The 26,571-nt window shown below is 43.1% G+C and overlaps 1 protein-coding gene across 2 annotated transcripts in view; it reads left to right on the forward strand.

Moving 5' to 3' along the window:
* Nucleotides 1-6,669: 6,669 nt before the first annotated feature.
* LOC132467806 (transmembrane protein 65-like) overlaps nucleotides 6,670-26,571 on the forward strand; it is a 37,018-nt gene continuing 17,116 nt past the window's right edge. The window contains exons 1-4 of one of the 2 annotated variants that reach the window (XM_060065370.1): nucleotides 6,670-6,933; nucleotides 7,271-7,624; nucleotides 24,904-24,948; nucleotides 26,348-26,415. In XM_060065370.1, the coding sequence (XP_059921353.1) occupies nucleotides 7,309-7,624; nucleotides 24,904-24,948; nucleotides 26,348-26,415 (429 nt within the window). In that variant the 5' untranslated portion in view covers nucleotides 6,670-6,933; nucleotides 7,271-7,308. The remainder of the gene's footprint in view (nucleotides 6,934-7,270; nucleotides 7,625-24,903; nucleotides 24,949-26,347; nucleotides 26,416-26,571) is intronic. The other variant, XM_060065369.1, reaches the window with a different exon arrangement.

Genomic DNA, 26,571 nt, shown 5'->3' on the forward strand with positions numbered 1-26,571 from the left:
CCATCTGACCCTGACAGTCCTGTCACCAACAGAACACCCTACTGTTCCTCCTCTTCATAGACAGTGGAGCCACCCTCTATTGCTTTTTTTTTTCCTTCTCCCCCCCCCCCCAGCGCACACACACACACACACACACACACACACACACACACACACACACAAACACACAAACACACACACACACACTTTTCCACTTGTGGAGCACGCGCAGGCTTCTCCCTTTTCCCCTCCTTCATCGCCTCTCTTCCTTTATTTTCCTCTCCTTAAATGAAGGATTAAGAGGAGCAGGTCCTTGACACTGCCTTGGATCTCTCTCTCCCCCCCCCCCGAACACTCCCCCACCACCACCACTCCCCCACACCCATCATGGAAAGTATGCCAGTAATGAACCAGAATACATCAGGTTTTTTTGGTCTTTATGTTGATAGAAAGTGTGCGAGCGCAGCACACTTGAAGTACGTAAGACCGGCCCTGCCTTGGTGCTGGTGTGTCAGGCTGCCCTCCCCTTCCCCTTCCCACTGGTGGAGCGGCAGTAAAAATAGAAGCACCTATGAACAGCCAGACAGATAAGCCGCGTCACACGGCGAGCAGCGAGCCACTTCAGGAAACACACTTTCCCCGCAACGGGTTAAGTGGCTGGGACTGGCTGCGGCTGGTTGCTGTTGTTGTTGTTGTTATTGTTGGTTTTTGTGTTCTTTCTGATAAACATGAATACATGGTTTGAATATGTTACTGTATGCAACATGTTGGCTGGATACCATTCTGTATTATTCTGAATGGCACTACATTTTTCTATATATATAAATATATATATATATATATATATATAAAAAGGACAAAGTCGCTTTGCACAGCCTTTTGATTCTCAGGTGCTGTGGATGTGCAGTCAACAATGGTATATCAAGTCAAAGAAGTTTAAAATCACCTTCATATATATATATATATACTACTGCCACGCCCATATATTATTATGCAAATAATGAACTGTATTATGATTCATATTAATAATATTATTATGTATTATGCAAATACCAGATAATTATTACTGTGAATATTATCATGGAATCATACCAGCCGTCCAACTAGGACGACTGAAATATTACAGTAATTCTGATATTTAACCGACTGATCCAAGCATTGATAACAATAACGCTATTATTTGCAATAATAACAATGCTATATAAATAAGAAGTCTTGAAGGTATTGAGTATTCACTGCTAAATCAAAGGAAGCCGTACAAAATGACCCCAGCTTTAAGACCAGGAGTCGAGGAGTCTGAGGTCTACGCCGCACTTTGAAGCGCGTGACATTTGGCCAAAGTATATTTGCTGCAATGGTTTCTTGAAATCGGAGCTGCCATCACCCCAGGTCCACCTTTAGTTCCAGCTTTTCCTGTGGAGAACAAATCACGTGGGGGTTATGGTTGGGGTCTTGTCCACCCCCCCCCCCCCCACCCCCCTACCCACAAAGTCAAGGTTGCGATGTTTTTGCCTGACCTTTACATTTTGAATAGGAAAGTGTAAAACATGAAATTAAAAACAACATTGAAAATACGAATGTGACGGTAGGAAAGAGTAGTATCAGTATTTATCAATTGGAATGGCCTTCGTTGATTATAGTCAATTCTTTAAAATCAATGAGGTTAAATTATCCGCTCAATGTATTGATGCATATGGATAGATGGAAATGGAAATGTTGTATGCCATATATTTAATAAATATATTACAATTCAATACTATTCAATAATATTATTATGGCAAATTATGTCAATAACTCTTATTTTGTGAAATCTAACTTTCATTGACACATAACATTTAGTAAAGCAGTTAACAGGCAAATGTCACTCAAAAACAGCAACAAAAATTCCTGGAAAGTTATTTTTAGCTTTATTATGAAGAGTGTGATTAAAACCATATCTCCCAATTTTCTATTTTTGTCGACTGGATGTGGTTCAAACATTGTTATAGAGCCATCATGCTCACACAGGCACCGACACACACACACACACACACACACACACACACACACACACACACATACAATGGTGGGAATTTTTAAAAAAGTAAACATAAACTGTATAATAATAGAAAATAAGTATATGGTATTGTGTAGTATGATCCCCAGTCTATTTGATGAAATTCATGCAAAATCCCATTTTCACTGACACTGATCATTACGAGATGTTTAAGTGTATCTGTTCTTCATTTTATTTATAATTATTTTTTTTATCAATCAAATTGAATCATCTATTCTACAATGCCAAATCTCATACTTGACATTCTTTACAAGAAATAAAATAATGTTTAAAAAACGTTTGCAACGACTAAATAGATTAGCTACTAGCCATTGGCTATATCGATTGGCTACTAGCCATCGGCTACAGGAAAAGAAAAGATGTGTTTACTGTGATCCCCTCTCACTATCCACATTTGACTCCTGCTAATCCTTTTGCACAAGGCTCTAGGCTGCACACATTGGAAATCATGCATGCCTACATACACACGCACACACACACACACACACACACACACACACACACACACACACACACACACACACACACACACACACACACACACACACACACACACACACACACACACACACACACACACACACACACACACACACACACACTAAAACTGTGGCAGGCAGCAGCAGCTGGTGGGTGTATATTTAGACTGTTTTGAAAGGGGAGAGTCTGATGGCAATGCCTTCTTCACCTGCAGACTGACCGGTTACCAGGACAACCTTCTGCTGTTATGTCTGTCATGTATATTGAACTGTTGCGAAAAACAGTCTGAATAGTTCACCGTGTTTCCATTGTACATGTATGTATACAAATAGAGACACCAGTTATACTTATGTATCAAAGTATACTATGGGAATGGGAGTCGATTCCTTTCGATGACTTTGAAAATGTGGGTTTATATGGCCCTCTAGGCAAATAACGACCTTTTCTATACCATTGCTATAACTACAATGGTAAGTGCCAATATAGTCATTGACTTTACCTCAAACATAAATATACCATCTCTATTTGAGCATATAGCCTGCCCTACAGCTCATCCTAACCGTAATCACGGTTTCCTATCCGGTACCCTAATCAAGCACCACCACTATAATGAGAAAGTTTCATTCCCGCTCTTTTCCAATGATACACAATCGATATTCACCACTAGAGGGCAGTGTTCAGCTCCCAAAGCCACACACGCCTGGTCAGCAGTGGCCTTTAAATAAATGCGCTTCAGCGCAGGCGTTAAAGTGTAAAAGGGAAACAGCTGTTTCAACTGGTGATTAAAAAAAAATCATTTTGAGCATTTGAGTTCTTAGAAAGAGGGGTGTGGGCGGGAATGCGGAAACTCTGTAATACTTTTCTAGTACCGTCGTTGTGTACGAGTGTTATAATGTGTTGTATATCTGGCGTTATGCTATAAGTGTCCGAGAAGAGAAGACTAACACTCTCTTGGTCACGGCCATCAAAATCAACGTCTGAAAAAAGTTTGCGTGGGTGGACCATGGACATATTGGGTGGGTGTGGACGCTGCACGTCCACACCGTCCACACACCTCGCCGCCGGTGTCCCTTCGTCATGACGTCGAGGACGAGGAGTGTAGGCAACCAGAAGCCCCTCTACTCAGACGTCCCGAAGAAACGCCACCTGTTTGGCGCAGTGGCGCAGACCGTTCACAAACTGATCGGTGGAGTCAAATCATAGGATTTTACTCCAGTTTTTTTTTCCAAATATCTCTCTTATTTTTTGTAAGAAAATGGCACAGATAACTATGCTGACGATAATTAATGAATGGTTCATTTATATGAGAGTAGGCCTAGGGTCCTAGAGCTCCGAGGGCCTACTTGAGCTTTGCATACTTTAAGTCATAAAAGTACTTTTAGTGCAATTTTTACGATTTAGTCAATATAGGCCTACCGTGACCTCACACAATGTTTTTGTTTACTTTATATACCACCTATTTTATAATTCATGAGATTTAGTTTGTCTACTGACATAACGAAAGGATCACACAGTGTAGCTGAACAAGGGAGAGGAAATATTGATAATTTTCCAGGATCGGCTCTATGGGATCAAATTCAAATGAACAAATATTGTTTTAGCTCAAATTTTATGTTTTGCCTTGATCGCCCCTAGAGGGCAGCAGTGATGTATGCAAACAATTGGTTAAGCTATAGTTCGTTTTAGAGCTTTTTTTTAATCGCAATTGAATTACTTGACCTTAAGTCTTCCTGGTGTCCAACATTTCAATGATTTGTGTTCATGATGCACATAACATACGAGATAAGGGTTTGGCTTTTAGGGTATAGCCCCTTTCTTATACTTTCTGTTTTCACAATGAGACTATTATTTTTTTCTACATCCCGGATGTTCCCAAAAATGAATCGGCAATATAATGAATGACCTAATGACTCGAATGCTTTATTGCCTAAGAGTGATGTAATAAAAATCCTACACCAAAGTTGATGGTCGTTCTCTCTATTTGATACGATATGTGCGCAAAAATTGAATAGATATTTGTGATAGATACGTAGTCACGTCAGGAGCTCATGGCACTGACAAAGAAGGACCAACACAACACGCTATCTGGGCCACCAAAGAGGGGCTGGTGTGACATGAGTCTGCAGGTCTATAGAGGTGGTGTCGGCTCTTTCGCCTCCTCGTCTGACCTTTGACCTTAGAGCCCAGAGGACGCTTGGTAGAAACTGATTGACATGCAAGAGAGGTTGTAGTAAAGCCCAGTTCAGACCAAAGATTCAATTCACGCCCCGTCCAGACGGAGCCGAAACGGGCGAAAACGATCCGGTTTCGTTTTATGCGGTTCAGGAATTTCTCCGTAAAGAAGCTGGAGTCATTCCGAAACCGCATTGACCTGTAGATACGCTGTAGTAGGCTAAATATTCAAGGCGCTGGTTCTCCACAGAAAAAAGTGGAGCGCATCAAGCCTGCGCGCATACAGCCTGCGCGCTGTCATTCAGTGACGAGGAGATTCAACCTTTTAAATTGAGCAGAAATACTTTTTTAATTTACAGTTAGTAATTCAACTTATCAAGGGGCTTTATTTAAAACTACAAAAAGAATACAATAAAAATAATTAATAAATAATTCAACGCAACCATTACGTCCCCCAGCTGGGGGACGTCAGAGTTGCTGGGGGAAACGAAACCGCATAGGTCCGGATAGATTTGAAACCAACTCCGAGGGTGGTTTAAGAAATGTGCGGTTCCGGGCACCAGATTCGCCGGCTCCGTCTGGACGGTCGGCTGAAACGCAGAAGAATGCGGTTACACCAAAAGATCGGCTCCGTATGGACGGGGCCTTTTAATCTATGGTCTGAAGCAGGCTTAGTCGCACCTCAGGTTTAATTGTTCCCTGAGGATTCCACCTTTTCATATTTAGGAGTGTTTTATGTGTGTGGGCCTGTGTGTTAGTGTATTAATGTGCATTCATATGGGTAGACAGTTAATGTATTTGATACGGTCTAGGACGGTCGAGGACTACACCGTGTAGCCTATAGACATAATTAATGGATGCAGTATATGGATGAGCCTTGGAGGTGTAAGATGGCTTTCCTAAAATGTAATGTTTTATTTTGCCCACTAGGACCCGCTCGAGGCAGCACCAATGAATAATTTAAATAAATACGTTCTCTATGAGGTGGCAATAAAATGACGCGGATGGAATGGGTTGGTCTGTAGTGTGTGATAGGGGTGATGACGTCTCAACAGCCCTTAGACCTGACGTCATAATCTTTCTATCTGTCGAGTTGGCGAAAAAACACCTGCTTTGCACGGAAAGCCTACATGTAAATACAGATGGTTGCGTGGCACGCCTGTATAATAGTAGGCTATATGCTGCTACACCCTAGCCTACTTACCCTACCTATACCCACAGTAGTAAGGACTAACTTACTTCAACGTATTCATTTCAGAAATGAGCTTTAAGAAATAATGAGTGCGTGTGGTTTTCTTGAAGAGCTCAAGTGTCCAAACATGGAAATCCACAGGGTATAATCTTTCTCTCCGGGATGTTAAGAGAGCGGAGGATGTAGTTACGCTTGGACGGGATCCTGCATTGTAGGGTTTTCCCGGTTATCTCGGGATAACTTGATTCCTACGAGCTGTGTACCTAACTTCCTGTGAGCTGTGTACCCCAGTTAACAGCTACCTTGCCGGGACGTGGAGTGAGAAGGATAACAACGTGTCAGAACCCACAAATAACAAAAACCGTAAACAACAACAACGAAGACGAAAGGGACAATAAATATGGAGTTTTAGGACACATCAGAAACGAAAACGGATATTCCCCAACCGGAAGTCCCGCCCCTATCTCGTACCTCACCCATATAACTGAAAGTGCCGCCCATTCTCAAGCAAATTACCCTCTTTCTGAGCATCCCGAGGTTATTATTTATCTAAAGCGCTGACAGGGTTTTAGGTCAAACCAAAAGTTAACTAAATTTCCCTTGAGGACCTATGTAGATACGTTGCTCCTCCACGTTTGACGATGTATATTACTCGATGTGATGTGCCTTGACAATATACTGTTGGCAAAAAAACACGGTACACGGTGATGATCATCCGTCAGTAGGTCAGTACGTTTTACATCAACGTCACGATGACGCAGGGATGACACGAGCGCTCTGATTGGACAACAAGCCTGGGGTTGTACAGTAGGCTCGGCTCGGGATCCACTAGTGTCCCACCTCCCCCATCCTCTGGAGCTGCTGTAGAGGTAACGCTTTATGTGTGTATTCCTTTGGAAAATGGCATTGCTGTTCAATCCATCGCAGCGATTTGCCAGCTGATATTTCTCCCAGAGTCATAGAGCAGCTGAACTCAAACGCATGCAGCGGATCAGCGACGCACTGCGAAGGTTACCGTTGGACATCTGGACGGGACGGCACAGCATCAACTAAGGTGCGTCCTACGACAACTTGCCATTGCTTTTGACAGGCATCACACCGCCACACCGATAGTTTTTAGCCCGCTTTGTTCATATCGGGGCTCAACTAAGCCGCAATTTGAACAAATTGTAAATGGGTTATAGTCTTCTTTCTCGGTTTACAAGGCCTGAGGATTTGTCCTGAAATAACCCTTCAGTATCACCCATCCGGGGCGACATATTGTGTTTCTACCTGACCTGGTGATGTGGACATGCATCAGCCATGAACCCATCGACCGTGAACGGGACATCCACCAGCGTTGTGGTCGATTAGTAATCCATTCTTCCCGTCTTCGTTCCCTTTCCTCCTAGGTTATTGCTCGGCGCCTGGCTAATCCATTCCCTCGGAAATGCTGCCCTGTCTGCACAGAGTTCTACTGCGGTCGGCTCTCTCGCCTGCGTCAGGCAGCGGGCTTGTGAGGACTGCCCGCTGCATCCACACCACTCCGGACCGCTCGGCTGCCGCTCCGCCGCCGCCGCCATGCGCGCTGGTGTCGGCGTCGTCCGTGCAGAGTCGCCACCTGGGGACCCATCCTCTGAAGGAGCCCATGGAGCCCCTGAACTCACCGCAGAGCGCCAAAGAGTTTATTTATAGCCTTCACCCGTCAGAGCGCAACGTTCTGCTGCGAGAACTACACCGGTTCGAGTCCATGGCCATCGCGCAAGGTATGTATGGTGTGTTATGGTGAATTTAATATTATTATGTTATTTATTGGTTGCTACTTTGGAATCAGCTTGGTAGAAAAAGTAAACTTACGTTTTTTTTAGGGGGCTAAGAATTCCACGGGATGGAGTTCTTTGACCGGGTTATGAAATGAAAACACAGAACTTCTGACTCATGGTCACGCGATGTTTCCACCCCACAGAGCCAGTCTGATTCACATTGCCCAGAACTACCATTTCTCTTCCCCTGAGTTTGATCATATTCGGTTCCTCTATTTAATTGATTGATTAAGTTTTATTTATAATGCAATAATACAATGCAATAATATATTGTAATATAATACAATGAATTCTAATATTGTGATAAAATACAATATTTATATTGAACCAGGGATTTTTGACAGGTTCTATATAATAATTCGAATGCGTCATTCATAACTGTCCATCTGGGAATAACATTGGGAAAGATCTTATATCCGTACTCACTTTTCATTGTCGTTTCCTATGCACTTCGGCTTTTTTTAGCCATTTAATGCCATGCCCTGTACTGTTTGTAACGCAACTACGGTACTGCAGCAGGGATAGGATTGTGTTAGTGCATTAGCAACAGTGGCCTGATTCGACTCTTCACGGCACGGACTCTTCAGCCCCCTTTTGCCCTCGCAGGTGTTGAGTGAATCGCCCCCCTCCCTGAACCATGAGACCCTGGCTACGGCGGTCCTGCAGTACACAGCACTTGGCTCTCAGAGAGAGGAATGGCCGAGGGTTAAAAGCAGCAGCAGCCTCAGAAAGTGCAGCCTCATACTAAACAGTTTGTGCTCTGCTGGCTATCATGTTTCCACCCGGGGCCATTTGCACCTATTGTGAATACCAGCAAGCACCACTGACTCGGGCCATGGATGCCCAGCATTCATCACTTCACAGTTCTTTGAGGCGTTTCTTTCCCGCGTTGCGCCCCGGTTTTAGAAAATCTAAACGGGTGTTTGAAAAAGTTGCAAACGTACTGCTGAGAAACCGTGTCTTTTATCAAGGCTACAGAGACGACAAGTCATCTAATGGTTATCTTAAATTGGATGTAGTCTTTTATTTGGAGTGTCCGCTGGCCGCCAGCCCCTTCTAAGTTCCCCGTCACTTCAGGTTCAATTAGTGGAGAATGGCATCAGCGCTTAATGAGCAGGTCAAGAGAAGACGTTTAACCTTCGAGGTGTCTAATGGGATCCATTTTACAAGGGGACTCAGGGTTTGGGTTCAAAAGGAAGGTATTCTCTCTTCATTAGAAAACGTGTTTCTGTGAGTGGGATGAAGTGACGATAACCGTGTGTACAACTTCACCTCTCTACTCTTTCAGATGGATAGTTAAGAAGTATATACTCAGTATTTTGCAGATAGATGATGTATTATCCATAGGTCAGCTATCCGGCCCATGCCGTTGGACCGTCACACAATTTCCAAAATAGTTTTCAGCCTCTGTCTCATACCACTAGTTTCACCAGATAATATTACAGCAAAATAGCTTGTGAGTTCTTTGCTTTCGAGCAAGAATAGCACCTGAATCACTTAACTGGTTGATTTTGTCTGCTTATTGGCTCGTGACAAAGTGTTGATTAACACAATTGATAATTAGCGGCAGCAAGGCTAACTAGAATGATGAACACATTACACAGAGTGTGTGTGGATGACTTGCAAAGGCATTGGTTTCAGGGTTTGTTTCCCATAACTGTGCAGCACATTAAAAAGACGGGATAGAATGGTACATTTTGAGACATCGATAATTGGGAGAAAAGGCATAGCGTATGGTATTATGTAAGAGAGGGGAGAGTGATGAAGAATACTGTGAAAATATACAGAGGATTTTCACGGGTTTTTCATAGCGAAGGCCCTGCTCTCGTTTTCCCAGGGAATGGTCCTCGTTATCTGGGATGGTTTGGTTTGACAGAAGCCTGCGCAGGAAGATGATGTGCATTTCACTTCCACTGACGGAAGAAGAAAAAGAATAGGATAGGTACTGAGTATTCATACATGCGAGTACACACTCAGAGTCTCAGTGCAAATACACACATCTGCACACATTCACACACACGCATGCACACACACACACACACACACACACACACACACACACACACACACACACACACACACACACACACACACAAGCATATAATGAATAATTCCTGTCTTCATTACTGTAAAGGAAGAACTGCTGTTATTAGACATCAAAAGACACCAAAGATTGGGACTCTGTGTAGCCCCACAATGCCGCTCTGTTCGAGTCAGTTTCAGTCTCATGACAGCTGGGTGATGCAAGCCGGCGCTGTGTTCTGTGTGTCCTCAGGTGGACCTGCATGACACCAATGGAAGTCTAAGTCATAACATTCATAGACTCTGGTCCTCCTCTAGAACAGGGAACATTACGACATGTAGTCGCTTTGGACGAGAAAATAACATGGCATAATGAAACCAATAAAATACAGTTGGTTCTAGGATTGTTTGTCTTTCATAAACATACTGTATGTATATATACTTTGTATACTAATAAATAGTGTGAATTATTCAGTGGCTTGTTACCTGCTATCCCTTGCATATACGCTTCCACAGATTCTTTCAGATGCTGATCAGATTTGATGCACCCTACGAAATTCCCATTTATCATTGATGTACAACTGCCTTTGACAAGTGTAGCTCACAAAGGTAATTAATTATGGGTCTGTAAGCATGCCAGTGCCAATATACAACATTCTGGGATAAATCTGTATTTCCCGCTACTATTGGCCATTGTACTTAAGTTTCCTGTTGCTAATTAACCAAAACACAGATATTTTGGTTTGCAGCTTTCAGCTTATCCTCACTGTTCTCAGCATAACTTGTGAATACACCCTTCACCCTATACAAGGGTGAGTCAAGCCCTGGTTCAACATGAATCCCTTGTAACACTCATCTCAGAAATGCACATGGTACAGTACTCAAGTTCCATACTCGATACACGTGTCTCTGGTGCCACGCCCGTTAATGTGGGTGTGGAACGCACTAAATGGCAAGCACTGCGACCCACCACACATTCCATGAGCATTGTCTCCCACTGGAATGCCTTACTCACATGGGGTCTTAACCTGGCCTTAAAGTAAGACTTCGCCCTTTTTTTCTTTGTCGAAGCCTACATGTGATTATATGGGTCCATGCTTGTCTGAGTTTATTCCAAATCTTCCCTTCATTATCCATTTTGAGCAATTATGGTGCTTTATTATTGACCTTTGACCTAGGGCAATTATTTCCACCCTGGAAGTGAAGGTCTTGGTTGTTATGGAAGTGGCGTACAAACAGAGCAGCGAGATAAGCAAAAAGTCACATCAGCCAAAAGAACATGTGATCCAAAATATCCCTTTTCTCGGCAGCAAGCTACTTTGGGAGTGTGAGGTGTGTGTGCTAGTGTGTTGTGTTAGTGTGTGTGTTAGTGTGTGTTTGTGTGTGTTAGTGTGTGTGCGTGTGTCTGTTTGTGTGTGTATGTACGTGTGTCTGTCTGTGTCTGTGGTGTGTCTGATTGTCTGTGTATGTGCTTCTGTGTGTCTGTATGTGTGCATTTGTATGTGTGTGTGTTTTTGTGTGTGGCGACTGTTTGTTGTGTGTGTGTTTGTGTGTGGCGTGTCTGTGTGTGTGTGTGTGTGTGTGGGCACTCACCTGTGTTATGGTTGCACATTCGGTACGGACATTTGTTCTATTCGTGGTGGATAGGACGACTAGTAAAAACAATGCAGTATTCTATCGTCTGCAGTCTCAAACAAAGAAAGTCTGCATACCTTCAGAAGCCTGGCAAAAATCTGTGTTAACTCCTCTCACAAGATACATTCATCTCAGGACATAATCTCTCTAGTGGGGATACATGAACCACACAACAACTAGAACATTGCAAAGGGACACACATGATTAAATGTGGATGGTCAATGGTCATTGCACATGATTTAGTGTGTTATGAAGGGGGAGCAGTATGGGGACTGAGAATTATAGATTAAATACGGTGTTGATCTGCCCACACCATGTTCTGGCCCACAGCAGCAGCAGCCCTTAGATGAAGGATGTCATGCCGACAAACATGGAATTGATCGTGGTTTGATGTCCGCTGTAATAGATGGTCCGACTCAAGTTTTGCTTTGACTGCCTAGAAGAGTATTTTCATACTCAAGAGATTAATCTTCCTTCCAGGAGAGATAAACAGGGCTGGGTGGGCAGACATAGGCCCATATAAAACATAACAAATGGTACAAACTGTATGCATGAGTGTTATAGTATGGATGATTAGTTTGGTGTAATAGTATGGACCAGTGTGTGTACTCGAAGACAGAAGGCTGGGACGGTTCTATCCAGGAAGTTAGAGATTTGATGATGATGGATATGATCATGGCACATAATGATTGTCGTTTAAATATTCATAGTTCATAATGGTACAAAACCGTATTTGTTTTATTGAGAGGACTCTTCAGAAGAGTTTGTTTTGCACTGGTCGATTTAAGGGGAATGACTTATTGCTTCATAACGGGTTACCATGGCAACACATACGGATGGGTCCCAGTCCCATCCCCATCCTATACCCCATTCTGTCATTTTTCTCTTGATCCACAGGAATCAATTCTCTTCTTCTTCTTCTCCTCCTCCTCCTCCTCCTCCTCCTCCTCCTCCTCCTCCTCCTCCTCCTCCTCCTCCTCCTCCTCCTCCTCCTTCTTCTTCTTCTTCTTCTTCTTCTTCTTCTTCTTCTTCTTCTTCTTCTTCTTCTTCTTCTTCTTCTTCTTCTTCTTCTTCTTCTCTTTCTGCTGACAGGACATTCAATCAGAAGATTAATGATTGTCCCCAGTCCTCGTTAGTACATAATGGGGGATTAGCTGAGAATCATCCGGAAAATGCAGCATGACTCATCGTCACATCGAGACGTTTTTGAATCATCCATGTCGGGGTACGCGATCCTCGCCGGACGTTATTACTTTTCAGAGCGAGACGGTGGCCAGATGGTACGCTCCTGAACAGATGCTTTGGGCTGTCCTGTTTTGATTCTCATCATATTCTGTTAATATCAAGGTTAGAGAAGCGCCACCAAAGCAAACATAGAATCAAACCGGAATATATTAATGAGGATGGAGGCCAAAATTGACAGAACATGAATAAATATCACTAAGTGTGCCGTTGGAATAACTTTGGAAAAAGTCCCAGGAATCTGTGATGAATAACAAAATCCAGCTTTCATTTTTCAAGCCGTCTTGCCTCGAATAAGTAGATTTATTCGTCATCTTATTCACAGAAGGTGGTGATCACAGACGCCGCACAGAACCGGGTGTCATTTAAGTCAGGAATAATCTTTTGAACACGGTTGCGTTCATGTTGTGTTGTGTCAAACTTAAAGCAATCTATTCTCTTGTGTCAAAGATTGCAGCATCTACGTTGCTGATGATTGACAAGGTGACAGTGAAATATAACTGAAAGGACAGTCTGTTCCCCCCCTATCTCTCTTCACGGTTAGTGTGTGTGTGTGTGTGTGTGTGTGTGTGTGTGTGTGTGTGTGTGTGTGTGTGTGTGTGTGTGTGTGTGTGTGTGTGTGTGTGTGTGTGTGTGTGTGTGTGTGTGTGTGTGTGTGCTGTATCTCCTCTGCATATTGCTGACGCACTCACCTTGTGAGGTCCCTCATGGAATTATGTTTCCTCTGACTTAATGGCTACGGGTCGACAGCTTTGTCCTCACACTGGCTAGTTAGCTGACAGCCTAGTTCATGGAAATAGTAGTATTAGAGGTACTAAATTAATCATGGTTCTGTAAATATTGTGACACAATTAAAAAGAAATTGCGGTGCAATTTTATGTTTTCAGAGGTTTGAGCTTTGGGTGTAACTTGTGGGTTGGGATTCTATGTGTCTGTCGTTGTCTGCCATTGTTTTCTCTATGAAAGTGGACAAACCGAACAGTATGTACTTGATGAGAATCAGCTATAGGCGAATGCGCTCTAACGCCCACGGAAGAACCGCACCATTAATATGTTTAACTAAGATTACACTGACATTCTGTACATTTGTTAGTCAACCTAATGATGCAAGGATTTTGGAACGACAGAATCCTGATACCAACATGAATACATTTCCCCGCACCCATACCTAGTGTATGAGTGACCTATTGACCCCGTTCCTCCTCACTGGACCCATTTGAAGCCACAGCACAGAGTGAAGCCTCACCAAGCTCTGTTGCTTCAGGGAACCACACTCAACATACAATGGCATAGGTTAACACAGGAGACCTTCAAATGCATGTTACAATCATTTTAAAGTCGCAATGTGTAAGATGAGCCCCTCCCAGTTAATAGTCGGGAGATTTTCAGAATTCACACCTAAACAGCAGTGTCCACTAAGTAGCTGTGAGACTGTGTGATGTGAACGGTTGCAACTCGACTGGCTGGGTTGCATAAATGGGAGCAGTTTAGGGCGTGTCAATAGGAAGATTCTTGTATTTATTGAAAGAGCTACTGGCTGGCCAGCCTTTTTAAGATTTAGAATAAAGCAGCTATACGATGGAATTTTATTGATCACATTATTAGAATCCCTTTCCATCAGCATTGACTAAATCCAAGTCCAGGTAATTATTATGAGCTACGAGCTAGTTAAAATGTTACACATTTCGACTTTAAAGGCAGCATAACACAGAAAAATACATTTTAATTACCCCGCTCATTTACGTTACAGCAAAACCTCTGAGCTCATTCTTTATCCATTCACTTTACAAAAAAATCTGGGTTTGGCACACTCAACCAGTTGCACACACTACACACTAAAATGCACACACTAAAACAGGTTCAGTAACAAATTTATTTATTGGGACGTTATAACTCAGCATGCTCCAATGAACGGCTCTAATACAGAGTGGCTTGTAGCTGGAAATAAAATGTGTTCGAAGTTGAGGCAGGGCATTCGATCATTGCTTTTGCATGGTTCTATGATGAGAACCAGCCAAAGACGTCTGGGCCGGTGGCATCAGTGGAAGGGATTCCACGAGAACAAAAATAGGGCGAAATGAAAAAGAAAACAGCTTTCTCAAGAGCTGTTGAGGAATGAATGGATGCACCCTGGAGATAGGCGATGGAGAGCGCTCTGAAAGCCAGGCTGATCGTTGATGCCTTCCAAATGTGTGCTGAGGCTCTCCTAATGACTGCCTTCCAACCGAAAGGACATGCAGAGAGATGACTAAAAGGCTGTGGGAAGCTGCCACTATGCTCCTTTGCGGCTACTTTTCAGCTGCAATTACAGTGAAGAGAAGCGTCACTAAGACTGGTTAGATAATGGCAATAACGATGGAATCGGTGTCATCCTCGTCTTCTTCAACCGCGCCGTCCCGTATTTTTAATGGACACCTCGGGGACCGGGGAGGTATGCTGTCAATGACAAAGCGACTTCACCGTCGCACAGGGGGAGGTGTAGGCGTGAAAAGAGCCCTGCTTGAACGCCATTGGTGGGGAGGGAGGGGGGAGGGAGAGAGGGGCCGCAGAGGAGACATGAGGCTGAATAATGAGGGAAGGTGGACTGTTTAAAAAGAAAAGTGCCTGCTCTCTGAAGGTCACTGAAAGGGGGATGAGTTGCTAATACCTTGAGCGCGGTCACACAGGGCATCCCCATTACGTTTTCCAGACCGTTTACACCCATCGATTGGCCGACTTCCAATCACGGGATGCAGAGACCGTTCAACGATATCATATGACTCATGATCTCAAGTGAAAACGCTGACAGGACAAATATATTCCTGAATATCCTCTAATGGCGACTCATAGATTTATGAAGTCAAATTATTATTGGCGTAAGCAGAAGTGAAAGTTTTGGTCACGAGAAATTAACTTAAAGGTTAAATGTAAAATCATCTGAACTGAAGTCATTATTCGATAGTTCTAGTGAGTGTTTAAGCATTCTTTCCCAGATCGGTTTAATCTCGGATCTCCTCGGAAGTAAGAAAAGCACAATGATTCCAGGAACAAGCTCAAGCTAGCATTTTTCTATGACTGCTGCAAATCAGAACTATAAAAGCTGCTGTCAGCAACCACTAAAATGGATTTAACACCCACAGCTTCAGTCTGTCTTTCCTAAGAGTTTTCACATCACCACCATAAGGTACACTGCGTCAGAACCTAAATTGATGGATGAGAAGTTGAGTGGCTTGTAGAATGACTTTTTCAATCCTTAAATAAATTATGCGCTCTCGTTATGTTGGATGATGTAGCGATATGTTTTTTGTTATTCTTTTGAGAGGCATTTCCTACCTTATTTGCAAATTCAACGACAGTTATTTTCAAACTGATGTACAAATCCCTTAAAGTATTCATTGCAAATCCTGACGACGCATGCGTGAGTATGTTTGTGTGCGTGGGTGCGAGCGTGCGTATGTGTGTGTGTGTGTGTGGGTGGGCATGTGCATGTGTAAAAGGATGCAGTGTAGTAGTTGGACATATGCCGAGGGACCTTTAATGCACAACATTTTGCTCTCAATCCATAATGAAGCTTTAATTTATCGTGAAACATTGATGTCAGGAGCTCAGTATAGAACCATGCGGTTATTGGCTACTCTTGATTGCTTTCCCCTCAGCCTGCTCGAACAAAAGGGTCAGGGTTAGAAATGTTGAAAGCTTATTGTTAAAACAATTTTTTTTAAATTAAGCCAGGGTAAGGAAATTGCACGCCTGAGAGCAGAGAAAAACAGGTGAGAAAAAGGGTGAGAGTCAACTCATCTTTTTGACCTTATTCCGTTCTTCCCTTAAGTGTCTCAAGACAGCACCATACAATTTATTGCCCTCTTTAAGACTGACCAAGAAACGTTTGTCTCCTCTTCGCTCTTGATTTGAGGTCCACATTCTCACTGGAGTCTGCGTCCTCAAAAGAACCCACAGAGTCTACCAGTGGCACTACTGTGTGTATCTCTCCTTTGATTTGTCATATAACAACAGGTGGTGTTGATGTTAATATTGCTAATAGAACCTGTGTAACCTATGTCATCCTGATTTCTTGGTCTTGGTACATCAGACGCACACTTTAATGTAATCTGGCCGGCAACAGATGGTCAGTCGATCTTCCAACAACAAGGAACAGGAATATAACTAAATCAGACTTAAACCAGGCGATGCTGTGGAACGTTTCATTAATCAAGGTCTTATGAGGTCTCCTGTTACCTGGATGAATGGAAAAAGGCATCGGTCATGCTGTCGAAGAAAAAGTCTTAAATCATTATCCAAGTGAAGGTTGTGTAGGATTAACATGGGGTATTTTAATGTGTAACTGACCCTATTTGACACTTAGGTAGCATTGATTTTATGAGGCTAGCATTAAATAAAGCTATTAGCAATAAATATTGTTGCTAAACTACACTGGTATTAAGCTACACTAAGCTACACCAAGGAATTGTGCATTTATGTCAAGGGTATATGGTTTTATATGTATCATATAAAGTAAATGGTAACTATTATGTAACTCAAGGGTATCAATGTCCTATGTCTGGTTGTTGTGTATCGATGATTCCACATTTAATGGCGTTTCAAGACACATAAAAATAAAAAGTAAATCAATGATAAAGGAAAAATGGCACAACAAAAGAAGCTCCTTTCGTCCGAGATGAAGTATTGGCAGCGATATCCATTTGGGCTGAAACCAGGCACGGTTTGAAAGCAGGAATGTTTATCAGTCGCAGTGGAAAGCTCAGACTGACAGATGGAGGGAGTAATGAGTTTGGTGACTGTGGTCAGGTGACGCCTGTAGCGCTACAGCCGGATGTGTTGAGCTTACAGCATCTTTTTTTGGGCTCCATGGAGCGACTGCGTTAGAAATGGCAGCTGTTGGATGATAAAGCACTCCGCCATGGTGGCACCCCACTAACTGTTTACCTCACTGCAGGTTCCGGGTTCAAAACCCAATAGAGGCTTTTCTTTGCTTATCTGTGTAAAATACATATTCGTTTTTCCCCCGATTGTTTTAAGGAAAGTGGCAATATACTTCATACTCTTTTCAAGAGTATGTGACTTTTTTTGGTTCCAGTGTGTCACAAGTTTTGGTGTTATTAATTTTTGAAGTAATTTCAAGTAATTCCCCCTGGGTTTATTGGCCCATTTGACTCACCCGTGTGGTGTGTACTTCGGAGAAGTTAGATTTAGACTGGGACTGAGTCTACACCAGTACTTACCGTATGCGTAATGAGTATTCTAGCTTTTGGCGTTTTGTTTTCCCAAGTTTAAATGGGGCCTTTTTGACCACAGGCAAAGTATTTTTGATTATATTAAAATCTTTCTCTACGACTGTCTCCATACTCATTTTTGGATTTTAGTCCATTGTGAAATCCAACTCAAATAACATTACCAATAACAAGAACATGGTGCCTCCATCGCTGACCTTTAAACCCGCGACACTTTGCCCATTTCCCTTTGCTTTTGTAATGAGAGATTATTTTTAGCTCACTTGCTTGATGTCAATACTCCGGAGGGTTGCAGGGATGCAAAATCCAAAATAAAAGTATACCGTAACCCTGGCTGATCGAAACGTTGTTACTGCATGTCTCGGCTGAAATAAATTGGCAGTTTCAAATGCAACAATATCAGTCCATAATGTCAAATAATACCATACATACCTAAACCTATACCTCCAAGATGGAGGCGGTCACTGCGTTGGGACGTCACTATGTGCAACCCTTATAGCTCGCTTGTCCGCTAATGTGCGTTATCTCGTGAAGTGTGTGAAATTGGTGTCTTAAAATGTTAAAAGCAACCAGTAAATCTCCTACTTCACCCAAGTTAAATATTAATGCCTTGAATTTTCTTTTATCTTATCAAACCCTATTAAAGCGTTCTTAAAAATTCTGCAGCTTTCTTAAGAGTTCCTCAGGCGCGAGATTAGGAAACCAATCCTTCTTCCTCCTCGTACCTTCCCTCCCTCTCTCGCTTCCTCTTTGGTTAGCCGATCACTGGAGGGATGGTTCATGGGGAATCATTTCTGTGTGTTTTGTTCTGCTTTCAGACTCCGGCATGCAAGCCTAATTAGTACTTGGGGGATTGCTCTTTCTCTTTCTCCCTGCCAGTCTGTTCGCTCTCCCAACATGAATAAAATGCTTGGCTTAATTGCCGGAGCAGTGCGATACACTATCCGTCTGCGTGCTTCGAGGGGTCACGGGGTCTGGCGCTTTACATTGTCTTTGTGGAAAACCTAATTGAGGAGTTGGTAAAGAATCTTTTTTGTGTTTCAGAGTTTGAAATTGCCTTCGGGGGGAGGCGAGTCGGGTATCGTTATTTATATTCAGGGCTGGTTGTACACAGCAGAATGATCAAATCAAATCAGTGGTATTCCGAGATGCTTTGAATATATTCCCCTGAGTAAAGCTGAACACTACTTCGTCTATGCAATGTAGGGAGATCAGGGGAAAATGTGTGTCCATCATTTCGAGTAAAAATCAATATTGCCTCGAGGGATTTGACGCTTGCTTGAGTCTATATTTCATATTCATAAGACACATATATGTACTGGACACTTTATGGTGCTACATTGCAGTATGGTTCCATAAAATGACGATCTAAAATGTGTTTGGCAGCTATAGGTCTTGTGCCATCAAGTGCCGCGGGATTGCAGAAATCATTTTTCCATTTGGCAGTACGAAGCCGAGTAGACAAAACGGATTGCTGAGCGAGAAATTTGCATTTAGAAGTTTGGGGAAGTATTTCCATCGTAAAATATTGACCCCCCCCCCATTAAGCTTTACCCTTCCCATAGTCTGTAGTAGTCAGTAGAAGGTTGCACATTTAATTTATTCCCTCTGAAAAAAATATTAATAATCTGTGTGATCAAAAAGAAATATAAAAGCCTGGAGAATTACACATCATACATTTATTTAAAAAGTGACACCAAGTGTTAGCATTAGGGCTCTATGATTTAGTTATCACATAAAACGAAATGTCACCATACGAAATGAGAGGAAATTATAGTAAAGTGAACTCTAATCAAGAAGCAGAAAACCCCAAAGCCCTTCTCGGCACACATGCCATTTTCTAAATGAGGCGTGGCATACTTATTAATGTGAAATCCAAAAGAAAGTCCCAGGGACGATCCTCTAGATACGGTCCTCTTAAAAGCCATCTGGCTTGCTTAATGCGTCAGGAGAGGTAAGCCTCAATATCAGTCAAAATTCTTATTTTGGGATCGACACGCGGTAGCATGTGGCCTAGGATTAATTCGTGTTTCCGTTTTCCAGCAATGTTTGTTTGTGTGTGTGTGTGTGTGTGTGTGTGTGTGTGTGTGTGTGTGTGTGTGTGTGTGTGTGTGTGTGTGTGTGTGTGTGTGTGTGTGTGTGTGTGTGTGTGTGTGTGTGTGTGTGCGTGTGTGGATGTACGGATGTATGGTATATGGATGAATATGTGTGTATATGGTCACATATTCTTCATCATAAGCCCTTACAACCAAATCATATATTAAAACATATTATATCAAACTTCTATCAGTGTCCTCAGGGGCCAACATCTCTTTAGTGTCTCCTCATGCCATTTCTGTTCTTTCCTCTTTCCCCTGACCGGGGATGGGGGGAGGGGGGAGCGAGTGGTGGTTGGGACACAAGGAAATCAATACTCTGTACAAATCGTTTCTGCCGGAAACGGGAATAGCATCCGTCCATGGCAGCTGCCGTTATGGTCGCTCTCTAAGAGAACGTGGCAGCCAGAGAGAGGAAAAAAGCAGAGATCCAACTGTTCACTCCCATGTTTTACCTCAAATGGATTTTAATTAAAAAACAGAGATTAGCCAGGGACTCACCAGCATGTGTCCTGTGGCATGGTGCTGAGGAAGAGGTGAAGCAGAGATATTCTGGGCCAGGGTGATTTATGAACCACTAGGCCCTCTGTGGCGAGAAAGTAGGCCAGACTCTCTCATTCTAAAATTGATAAAGTTGGTGTGTCCACCACTAAGTGCTGGCACTGGCTGATGGAAATTAGCTAAATTAGTGGAACATATGATAAATGTGTTGCCCTTTTTGGTGCTTGAATACAGATCTGTTTATCGAATTGTCACAAATTGCAATGTGGTTCTGTATCATTGTTACCATCTCTTGATTTAAAAAAGTGTAGGTTTGTGGTTCAATTTAAGTCGGATTGCCATAATCATGTCACATAACGTCGTGACGAAACACTGATTTGCAGAGTGAGTACCAAGTGCCAATTCCCAAAAAAACAATGAGCAGCATTTAAATTCAGTGTAAGTGTGTGAAAACAGCTTTCAAAGTCGTGGATTTGGACATCAAACCTAAGGTTGTACGACTAGGAATGATCCCCAGACAACAAGATGTCTAAATCACCTCTCGAGGGGATTAATTAATGTGTGACCCTGTGATTTAGAGTGTTTCTCTGGTCGGCGTAGTTTCCATAGCAACCAGATGGTATTGTGGTTTGTGATCACCAGTCTCCTTCTGTTTCCAAATGCTTTCTGTCGCGCAGGCCTGGAGTGTAGCTCCCCACTGACACTGAACGCTGACCAAACACTGCTAGTCCAAGTGAAACAAACAATGAACTGTAAGCTCAGAGATCCTCTTTTTTGACGCTGTGCTTGGTTTCTTTTTCGAGATAATATAAAAGAAAACCTCGAAGGTTCTTTTCTCTTTGCTGAGAAAAATCATTTGGCTGTTCTGAAGTTAAACACTCTACCCTACTGGTTCCCGCTTAGCTGGTAGCCATCACCCTGCAGTGCTGGAACCAGTTTGGAGAGAATGTGTGAGAGTGGTTTTACTGGGGGACTTTATCTGCCATATTCACTCAGAACTTGTGAATATACGTCGATGGAGTCCGATCAAAATGGCTCTAAGGTTTAGAAGTACCCCCCCCATGATGTCTGCTCTGACGTTATCAAATATTAATATCACATTTTCCATCGCTTGCGTTGTGTTTTTGCCTTGCATGCTTCAGTGAGCGTAGTAGTCCTTAGATGCCATGGTCATAAGCAAGTGGCCCCAGGCTGTTCAGGACAAACAGTGGATATATTTTAAAATATGTCTAAAGGTTATTCAAATGAATATAAGAGCGGAGCCACAAGCAGGGAAGTGTCTCGGCTTCTCTGTATAATAGACTTGTAATTTCTTTACTTTATTTAATTCAACCATCAACGGTCTCTCCGAAGGATGTAACTTGTAACGGTGCTGAATTTGAAATCATTTCCAGAGCACTAGATTCAATCTGGCCGTTAATTACATAGAACCAACTGCTAGACTGAGCTATAGCAGACTGCAGTTCACTCAAAGAAATTCATATCTATACAACACAATTTTAAACAAATCAAGAGAGACCATGTTGAAAGTACATAATGTGTTTGCAGTCTTAACCGCCTCCATGTGTACACAGAAGTGGACAAAACCCTCCTGCATGCATCTTTTATGCATTTTATGGCGTAAACAGAAATAGGCCCATAATGTGAAAACGGAACAACTTCTTGTTTCAGTCAAACTGCAAGGGTACCCTGCTTCTTAGACTCCCACAGGAGCTGTACTGGGGGACTAGAATGTCCCCCTGCTCACGTACCAAAGCATTCATGGACATTAATGCACTTCTTTTAGTGTTTTGGAGAGACTAATTAGCCAACAAATGCTTCCCATTCACTGCAGATTCGACTCAATGTTTCAGCATTATTGCTACACCTAATCTTTCAACCAGTCCCATCTACTAGGGGGCTGTAAAAAAAAAAATGTTAAAGTCTATAGAAAAGTCTTTGCAAAATAATAATGCTAAATCACAGAGGGCAACTTGTAAACATCATCAGTTACAATAAACGTACTTTAAAAATGTCCCACAAAGGTCAAGCCTTTACTCAAGAAATATCAAAACACTGTGTGGTGTGTTTTGTTTATGTGCTATGCAGCCTGTTTGTGTGTGCACAGCAGTCAGCAGTATTTCGCTGTGTCCTCTGCGGACCGGGGCAGACTTCCATAGAGGTTCGACATTCACTCAGCCGTGTAATGACGACCTTATCCGCGCTAATACGACGGCGGTCACGCCACCACTCATGCAGATGACACTGCGTTGCTCCCCTTCCCTGTGGTGTAATAATATCCCAGCAGGGTTATATATTATATCGTGAAGTATCAGGATTTTATTCGCGTTTAGTAATTTGCGTAATTTGCGTGCAGCGCAAACCATACAGAGATACAGTACAACAAAAATATACACAGATTCATGTCATAGACTGTATTAAACCGATTCATGCTGAGCCACCATCTGTAATCCTCAGTCTAGGGGTCACTTTAGTCCACCTCTTCCAGCAAACTGCTGGAATCTGAGGACGAAAGTCTTACAAAACTTTATAACCTTAACTTTGGTTAAAAGTTCTGAAAGAAAAAGATTAATCGGGTACCGGCTCAATTCTGCCTTCCGCCTCGAGCACTTAATCTCAGTGGAAGGCCGTCAGACCCTGGGGTTAAGTGTGAGGGCCAGGTACTCCAGGGAGTGTCCATCCCCTACTTCACTTCATCAAGGGCTAGTGGCCGTGATTCAATCGACTCCTCCCCACTCCATAGATCACTCTCCCCTTAACTCTGACAGCGTTCCTTCTGCTCTGTATCCCCTCCCGAACTTCACCGGACCAGCCCCCCGAGACTTCTCCTCAAATTGAATCCCTGCGTCCTGTAAAGGTTAATGGAGATACATGTGTTGTGTGTCTGTGTCCTCGACCCCCCCCCCCCCCCCCCCGTCGTTCGTCTTCATGTCCGCTCGCATCACGAAGGAGCCCTCAACGCTGACCTTTACAAATCAGTCCGTTGCGTGTCCACGGTGATGATTGATGATGTGTTTTCATCAGAAAAGAAGTTGATCCCCCCCCCCCCCACGTTATGACGTCAGCGAGATGAGGCTTGGTTCTACTACTTCAGACCAATACGACTGCCCAGTTTAGGAGCTACCCCCTGAGGGATGGGTAAAGCTAATAAGCTTGAAAATGTGATATACCCCCCCCCCCCCCCGGCACATCAATATCTGTAAAATTGTAGCTCAGCTGCAATCCCGAGGTGGAATACACTCATGGATTTGGGAAAAAGGGGTTTTAGGCTTTTGCTACGCGCTTTTCTCGATTTTTCCACATATACCATATATGGTCATATTTATATTTTTGAGATTCTACTCTGTCAGTAGCTCTAGGTGAATTTAGTGACATTGTTCTGTGGCGAGATGCTGCAGGCGCGACGACCTTTCAGTCATTCACTCTCTCTTTCCCTCGTTCTCTCTCACACGCTTTCTTTGTACCCGTTCAGTCGACTTAATGCTTAAGTTCTCGAACGCTTGCATCCATACAAACTCACAAGTCGATACACACTTGAGATGTGATAATACACTGACCCATCCTTACACACTTAAGCGTTCAAAGACACGTACATGTTGTCGATACATACTTAAGGTGTCCTTTCGCCCTTATGCGTTCATACACACTTTGTAAGTGTGTATGAACAGCCGCGTAAGCGCGTAAGGACGTCTTAAGCATGTATCGACGACATGCACGTGTCTTACACACAAACGCGTCCATACACACTCACACTGACGCTGCTTTTTGATCCTTTGATGTTGATTCTCCCTTACACTGTGAAGCTGAACTCTCAGACCGTTGGATAGGTCAGTAGGGAGGGAAGGCTAGCGGGGTTTATACGGGCATGATACAGGCTTCTTCTTTGGGCTTTTTGGGGAACAAGGATGGAGGGAAAAGGGCTCAAACCTTGATCCTCTCTCTCTCTCTCTCTCTCTCTCTCTCGCTCTCTCTCTCTCTCTCTCTCGCTCTCGCTCTCGCTCTCTCTTGCTCTTTATCTCTCTCTCTTTTCTCTTTCCTTAGCTTTATACCTCTCTCGCTTTCAAGTAGACCCCTGAGTCTTCGGCTTTGCCATTTCAGGACTGGGTTGTTAAAAGTGACATTTAAGTTGACTTTCCTCCCAACCCCCCGCTGACACACAGACAACCTCAACAGAACAGGTGACACCAAGGTTTTTAATGGATCCTCTCTCTCTCTGCCTCTCCCTCCCTCCCTCTCTTCCTCTCTTCCTCACTCCCTCTATCCCCCTCTCTCTCTCTCTCTCTCTCTCTCTCTCTCTCTTCCTCTCTCCATATCTCTCTCTTCCTCTCTCTCCCTCCCTCTACCTCTCTCTCCCTCTCTCTCTCACTCTCTCCCCCCCCCCCTCTCTCTCTCTCTCCCTCTCCCTCTCTCCCCCCCCCCCCCTCTCTCTCTCTCTCTCTCTCTCTCTCTCTCTCTCTCCCTCTCTCTCTCTCTCTCGCGCTCTCTCCCCATTTTTCAGGCCAGCTGGAGGTAGCGCCACCAACCCGGGCCCAGTTGAGATACGGTAAGAGACAGATGTTGTTGGCACCTGTTTTGGTGAAGACGGTTTGTTGTGTGTGATGGCTCCTGCTATGCTGCTTGTTTGTGTGTATGCTCACCCCCCAACCTTTTCAGGAGCTCTGCAGTGTTGGTTGTCATTTGTGGTTTTATGTATTATTTAGTGTTGAAACTACATGTTAAATAGTAGAGTTACAAAAAGTGTAAATAATGTTAGGAAATGTTTACGTTCATCTTAATATTGGCTTTTCTTTGAGGATAGGCAACAGCATCCTTCACATTGAACACATCCTGATCTTTCATATAATCAAGCCATTGTTGCCTCTGTAAACTCCATTAAAATAACTATTGCTAAAGTTTTTGTTCCTGTTTTTGTTTTTACTTATTTCATGGTTCAACTTGAGGTTCCCTTACATTTTGCCAAGGCTCATATATTATTTCTTGGTGTAGCCAAGCTGTCCACTTGATTCATTAAATTTAACTTGGTTTACTTTCACAAATTGATTTGCCCCCAGTATTAACTGTCAACTTTTTTTCAGGCTTCTACAAGCTTGAATGATCTTGGTGTCTGTAATGATATTTTAATGCCTTCCACCAGTTGTAAGCAACACTTTCACAAATTATTCATTGTGAGTGATGAACAACTGAAACACAACTTTATGAGCTGCAGTGCATAAGCTGCTTGTGTTGTTATCGGCATCAACAATCCAATCACAAGCACACACACACTTCTGACATGAACACATCTCTTTGTGATGTGTTTAACTTTTGAGATGATTAGATCACTTTCCCAAAAGTTTACAATACCCTTTGTTTGTTTTCAGACTTTTCAGTTATCGCTCCTTCACACAGACATCTCTAATTCAGTTTTCCAGAGAGAGTGAGAGAGAGAGAAGAGAGAGAGAGAGAGAGAGAGAGAGAGAGAGAGAGAGAGAGAGAGAGAGAGAGAGAGAGAGAGAGAGAGAGAGAGAGAGAGAGAGAGAGAGAGAGAGAGAGAGGGAGAGGGAGGGAGAGAGAGAGAGAGAGAGAGAGAGAGATAAAAGATAGAGACAGAGAGAGAGAGAGAGAGAGAGAGAGAGAGAGAGAGAGAGAGAGAGAGAGAGAGAGAGAGAGAGAGAATCACCTACTGATGACCTCATCCTGTTAACTTTCCTGAACAGGAACTTCTCTAGAGACTAAATTAATCAAGTTCTCCCAGAGACATTTTCCGTTCAACCGACACAAGGGCAACGTCCCTCCTCTGTTGCCATGGTTACCATCACCAAAAATCCACAATATGTTTACCTGCTGTGACTTCTTCTCCTGTACTGTTTTGACATTCAATACAGCTTTTATGCATATTCATAACTATATATTGCAATGCTATTTCTAAATGGATTTCAATGTGCTTGACCTTTTTATTCCAGTTCTGCTGCACAATGCAATCCCCTTCGTGGGCTTTGGATTCCTGGACAATGCCATCATGATTGTGGCTGTAAGTATCTCAACTCCTGATGTGCTCTCAGCCCCCGTCCCCCGTCCCATTCAGCTCAGTACCTCGGTGTTCACCGGCGACTCAAAAGCGTGACACAGGAAGCTCGGAGCCATTTAGAGAACAAAAAGACTGGCGTCTTTTGTCTTCTTCCCTCTG

The sequence above is a fragment of the Gadus macrocephalus genome, chromosome 11 (genome assembly GCF_031168955.1).
Source record: "Gadus macrocephalus chromosome 11, ASM3116895v1".
Classification (NCBI taxonomy): Eukaryota; Metazoa; Chordata; class Actinopteri; order Gadiformes; family Gadidae; genus Gadus; species Gadus macrocephalus.